Source organism: Grammomys surdaster, unplaced genomic scaffold (assembly GCF_004785775.1).
Source record: "Grammomys surdaster isolate TR1022 unplaced genomic scaffold, NIH_TR_1.0 203, whole genome shotgun sequence".
Classification (NCBI taxonomy): domain Eukaryota; kingdom Metazoa; phylum Chordata; class Mammalia; order Rodentia; family Muridae; genus Grammomys; species Grammomys surdaster.
The window spans coordinates 11,088,724-11,094,877 of NW_021604648.1; the positions used below are offsets into that span (position 1 = coordinate 11,088,724).

At 40.1% G+C, this 6,154-nt stretch overlaps 1 protein-coding gene across 4 annotated transcripts in view; it reads left to right on the forward strand.

The window, feature by feature from the left end:
- The window catches only part of Eed (embryonic ectoderm development), a 28,761-nt gene that overhangs the window by 10,027 nt on the left and 12,580 nt on the right, over nucleotides 1-6,154 (forward strand). For all 4 annotated transcript variants that reach the window (XM_028770616.1, XM_028770619.1, XM_028770618.1 and 1 more), the window contains exons 5-7: nucleotides 1,231-1,356; nucleotides 2,216-2,297; nucleotides 4,054-4,145. In XM_028770616.1, the coding sequence (XP_028626449.1) occupies nucleotides 1,231-1,356; nucleotides 2,216-2,297; nucleotides 4,054-4,145 (300 nt within the window). The remainder of the gene's footprint in view (nucleotides 1-1,230; nucleotides 1,357-2,215; nucleotides 2,298-4,053; nucleotides 4,146-6,154) is intronic.

Below are 6,154 nucleotides of genomic sequence, written 5' to 3' on the forward strand. Positions count from 1 at the left end.
TCTGTAGGCCCATGCTGAGGCATCCCTTCCCCCTGAGGGACCATAGAATAGAGTTTATTCAGTGCATGGGGAGGAGAGTTAAGAGGATAGTAGATGCAGAGAAAGGCAGAGAGAGAAAGAGAGAAGGGGGGAGGGGAGAGAGCAAGAGAGAGAAGAGGAGACAAGCAGACCCTTTTATAGTGAGTCAGACCTACCTGGCTGTTGTCAGGTAACTGTGGAGTGGAGCTTAGACAGGATGCTAACAGTTTTTTTTTTTTTTTAAAGATTTATTTATTTATTTTATTATGAGTACACTGTAGCTGTCTTCAGACACACCAGAAGAGGGTATCCAATCTCTTTATGGATGGTTGTGAGCCACCATGTGGTTGCTGGGATTTGAACTCAGGACCTCTGGAAGAGCAGTCCGTGCTCTTAACCACTGAGCCATCTCTCCAGCCCCCGATGCTAACAGTTTTAATGCTTAACTGGAAGTCCTTCTATAGATTTGGTCAACAGAGCTGACGTGGAAAAAGTGTGTGTAGTTAAGGAAATGAAATATTGGAAAGTGAGTTATGAAGAAGATCTTAAAACCCGAAAGATTAGCTCACAGGAATTTTTAAAAGCTTAGTGTTAAGATGTGTTTTCAGATCCATTGGAAGAAGTAAGACAAACGAGGCAAGGTGACATCGAACCTTTAGATGACACAGAAGTGAGTGAATGGTTTCCATGTTAGGAAGGTGCAAAATGAACCATGTATAGGTTCGTAGCATATGAGGACAGGGTCAGCAAGGGAAGCCCTGCAGGTTTGCTACGTAGTTTTGTAAAATAAAGTTTTGTTGGAGGACAGTCGTGCCTATGTGTTGAACTGCTGTTTCTGGCTGTTTGGGGAGTACACCAGTGGAGTAGAGTAGTTCCACAGGCTGCTAGAAAGAAGTGTGTGGAGTGAGGGACAGAGAAGCAGCTCAGTTGGTATGGATTTTAGCCTAAAAGTGACACTGACTATGCATTTATTTTTTGAGAACAGGGCCTTGTTGAGTAGCCCTAGCTGCCCTTTAATTTAAGAACATCTTCCTTCTGCTTTTTGAGCCCTTGGGACACCTGGCTACCAGTATGCAAATTTTGTATAGAGAAAAATGAGCACTTAAATATACAAACACTTACCAGTTGTTTGGAAGGTTCCATGTATTTTAAACATTAACTCATTCATTGTTTTCAAAATAAATTATGTTTCTTAACTGTGGCATTTCTCAGGCGGATGAAAACTTTTACACTTGTGCATGGACCTATGATAGCAACACCAGCCACCCTCTGCTAGCAGTTGCTGGATCTAGAGGCATAATAAGAATCATTAATCCTATAACAATGCAGTGTATAAAGGTGCGTCTTCCATCAAATTGTACATAGTGCTCGGTAAAGCTTCATAAAATGTCTTTAAAAATGAGCATACCTAATTTGATTTGTACCTTGCTTATAGTCTTTTTCATTGCATTTATTTACTTAGGTGTATAGAATGAGTGTATGTGAATGTGTATATGTGGAGGTCAGAGGTGTTTGGCTCCCTCCTTCCAACAATTAATGGGTCTTGAGGATCCAACGCAGCTTTCAGGCATGGCTGCCAGCACCTTTCCGTGCCGAGCCGTGTAGCCAGCCCCCTTGCTTTATTTAGATTAGTCCTTTGGAGTCCCTGTAACGGTTGAGTAATGAATGTGAATTAAGGAATACATAGGAAAGATTGATAGTCACACCTTTTTTGTTGTGTTTTTTTGATTTCTCTCCTTCCCTCGCTTTGAGAGTCTTGAACTGAAGAGTAACAGCTTTTTCCAAGGGACCTGAACTGAGAACTGTGGGCTGCAGGGTACCCTGTAAGAAACAAGAAGCCAAGGAAGCTAATATTATTAGGAGGGCAGAGTTTGGGCATTGCTGTTTTTAACCCTGAAGGTCATTGGCATCTCTTATACAGTGCTACTAACCGAACCTTAGCTAACTGGTACCATTTTCCTTTCTGTGAATTTGTTGGGTGATTTTAGTTATGTAGCCAAGGTTGAGTGAAAACTGCTTGAAGTGAAAATTTTGTGGGGCAAAGGGCAGCAGAGCGGTACACTGAACCTTGGGCCTTGAGTATACTAGGCTGTTGGTTGCCACTAGTTGCGTCCCCAGCCTTATGTTTCTCTTAAGGTTTCTGAAAGAAAATCTATTGGCTTTTGAGATGAAATGAAATGATTTAAATTTATTATAGCACTATGTTGGCCATGGAAATGCTATCAATGAGCTGAAATTCCACCCACGAGACCCAAACCTTCTCCTGTCAGTAAGTAAAGGTAAGCTCACAAGAAACAAATGTTCCCTTAGTTCAGTTTGTTTTGGAATAATTATTTGAAAGTGTCAGGTTGTGTTCTGGGGATAAATAATCAAAATTAAAAGAAGAAATCGGCTTTAATAGGAAAAAAAAAAGTCTATTAGCATCTCATAAACCAAAACTTCAAAAATAGGTCTCTGCCTGTCGATGTCAGGCATAGTGAGGTTGTGTGTCATCCTCTACTCTTGGAATAGTTCTAGAACCTTATCATGTGAGTAAGGATATTACTGATATTATTATATTATTTTTCGTAGCTCAGTTCCTACCAGTCTCTTCAGTAGTGTTAAAGAGATGCTGTATGTTAACTAAGACAAGACTGATGAGGTGGCACAGTAGACGAAGCCGGACCATCCTCAGAGCCCATGTGTGAGATGTCTTCTGACCTCCACATACATGCCGTGGCACCTCAGGACAAGCCCCCTCCCACCAAAATAATGAAGCAGTGCAGTGAAGAGCCGTACTTTTATTTTTAAAAGATTTTGTTTTTGAATCCCTGTAAATTTCCTTTAAATATACCCTGCCTCCTTGTTTTTATTTTTTGAGACAATTTCTTATTCTGTATCCCAGAGTAGCCACAAAGCCACAGAGAACCTCAAATCCCATTCTTCCTGGTGCTGAGGTTACAGATGTGAGCCACTGCGCCTGCTTCAGCTTCCTTGAACGACTACATTACCCAGCAACAGAGCATGGCATTGCTCCTTGTGTCTACACTGCTGTTAAAAGTTTACCTGGATTTAGACAAACTTTTCACCTCTTCTTTTTTGTTGTTGTTTTGTTTTAATATATATCAATGTTTTGCCTACATGGATGTCTGCATTACATGCGTACCTGGAGGCCAGAAGAGAGTTAGATCCCTTAGAATTGGAGTTACAGTTATTTGCCATGTTGATCCTAGGCCCTGGGAAGATCAGCCAGTGTTCTTAACTGCTGAGCCATTTCTTCAGTTCTCTCTGCTGTTTTTAACTGTTTCTGGGCTTTCTAAAATTCATTAGCTTGTTTTTTCTACACTGTTATTTGCCTCATCTCTTTATATTTCTACTTTAAAATTTTTTCCTTTACTATTATTTTTAATTATGAGTATATGTATATGGTTGCATGTGGGCATGTGTCTGTGAGGCACAGACAGTAGATGCTCTGGAGCTGGAATTAGAAACTGTTGTGAGCCACTTGTTACAAATGCTGGGAATTGGACTGATCCTCTGGTAGAGCAGCAACTGCTCTTTCTTACTGAGCCATCTCTTCCTCTCAACTGTGTTTTTGTTGTTTATGTAGACGGGATCTCCCTCTCTCTAGCCTAGAGTGGCCTTGAAGTCAAGGCAGTCCTCTTGCTCAAGAGTCATACACCCACCCCTAGTCCCTTAGGGCTGAGATTATAGGTATAAGGGGAGGAGAATTTTGCCATTTTTATTTCAGTGCTGAAGCTTGAAATCCAGGCCTTGGGTTTGCTAGGTGAGTGCTCTGAGCAACATCTTCAATGTCTACTGCAGTTTTCATTCATTTATCTGTTAGTTTTTGAAGCAGTCTCAGTGTGTGGCTTGGCATTTACTTAACATTAATAATCTATATATGTGACGTATTTTAAGTTGTTATATATCATGAATAATATTCTTAGTTTTACTATACATAATCTAAATCTTCATGGCTTTTACATGTTAAGGACATACTAAAAGTTTGCAATAGGTGAGTGATAAAAGTCTATCTTTCTGTGTTTGCATTAGATCATGCTTTACGATTATGGAATATCCAAACAGACACTCTTGTGGCAATATTCGGAGGTGTGGAAGGGCACAGAGATGAAGTTCTGAGTGCTGTAAGTTGAATCTGGGTTAATGATCTTTGGTTTACAGAGTTAATATCTCCCATTGAACTTTTCTCTTTGTAGACAAACATGCCTGCTTCATTTAGCCTGCCAGGCAGTCATTTCATCTGTACAAGGTGTAGAGCAAGTGGGCCTCTGTCAGTTTTGATCTTACAAAATGACTTGGATGAGTGAAAGAATATTATAGTCATTCTCTGTAGAAGAGGAGGAGGAGGAAGAGGAGGAGGAAGACGAGAAGGAAGAGGAGGAGGAGGAGGAAGAGGAAGAGGAGAAGGAGGTGGTGGTGGTGGTGGTTTAGGAGATGGCGTTTCACCGTGTGATTCTGCCTAGTGTTGAAATATCTATCCTTCTCTCTCAGCTTCCTGAGTGCTAGTGCTAGGATTACAAGCATGCTCCACTAGACCCAACTTTTTTTCTTTTTAATCCAAAAATCACAAATTGAATTTTCCTTGTTCTTGTTATTAAAGAAAAAGTTTTTCTAACTATCCTTAAGAAATTTTTTGTTTGAAGTAGAAGTGATTCACTTTGAGGAAGTCTTCTGATGTGCTTACCCTTGCATTTTAGAGTCCCTCTTCCCTGGGTAGCATGCAAAACCACTAGTTTGTGGGGGTTTGTTTGTTTGTTTGTTTTTAAATGTTGTTTGTGCTTTGGCAGAAAGGTTTCACTATACTCCCTCTGGCCTGGAACTTGCTATGTAGAGCAGATTGGCATCTGAGTCACAGATAGCCTGCCTCTGCTTCCTCAGTGATGAGAATAAAGCCTGGGCTACTCGTTTTGCCTTTCTTTCTTTTTCTTTCTTTCTTTTTTTTTTTTTTTAACATTTCTTTATTGTGTATATATGTGTGACTAGGTGGATCTGCGCTTGCTGCAGTGCTCCCCCATATCTAGATCACAGGATAACTTGCTAGAGTACCTCTGTTTCTGCCAGGAATAAAACCAAACTCTGGTCTTTAGGCTTGGTAACAGGCCCCTTTAATGGGGGAGCCGTCTCACTGTCCTGGTTATGTTAGAGATAAGGTGTACTGTCTTTATGCTGATACACTGTAATCAGGGACCTGTCAGCTTTAGGACATGTTCAAGTTTTTACTTGCAGCCTTTGCATGGTAACTCACTTGATTTTATTTTATTTTTTATTTTTTTGTAATTTTGTTTGTCTTCAACTATTTTTCTAATTTAACTATTTAAAGATGAATCACTTTGAACCATATATGGGGTTGCCAAAATACTGTATTAGTTTAAGTTTATCTGCTTTTGAGAATCATGACTACCTAATGCTACCTACTGTATCAGCTTGGATATTTCTACAAGTCATGGTATCATTCTACACCAGGCTTTGTATGGGAGTCATCAAGAGAAGTCTGACTTAGAGGAGCTGGAGCGATGGCTCAGCAGTTAAGAGCACTGGCTGCTCTTTTAGAGGACCTGGGTTCAGTACTCCAGTTGCAGAGCATCTAGTGTCCTCTTCTGTCTTCCATGGGCTCTGCACACATGATACACAGATCACATGCAAACACCAATAAACATAAAAATAAATAAATCTTTAAAAGTTTTGTGTTTTTAAAGCTGACACAGCCAAAGATTCTTAAGGGTATTTCTTGTTGATAATGAAATTATAGACATAGTAACAAGTAGATTTTTTTTTAGAATTATTTATTTTTTGTATATGAGTACACTGTAGTTGTCTGAAAACACACCAGAAGAGGGCATCAGACCCCATTACAGATGGTTGAGAGCCACCCTGTGGTTGCTGGGAATTGAACTCAGGACCTCTGGAAGAACAGTCAGTGCTCTCAACCACTGAGCCATCTCTCCAACCCAAAAGTAGATTTATAAAATCAGTAAACACCAAAGCTAATGTTTTGGTAAAATGGTGTCCGGTTCCAGTCACTGCAGAATATCTAGGTTGGTGTAAGATGCGTTCCTGGATAGAACTATTTGCTATTGCTCCTTTTCCCTTTTCCTTTTCCTTTTCCTTTTCCTTTTCCTTTTCCTTTTCCTTT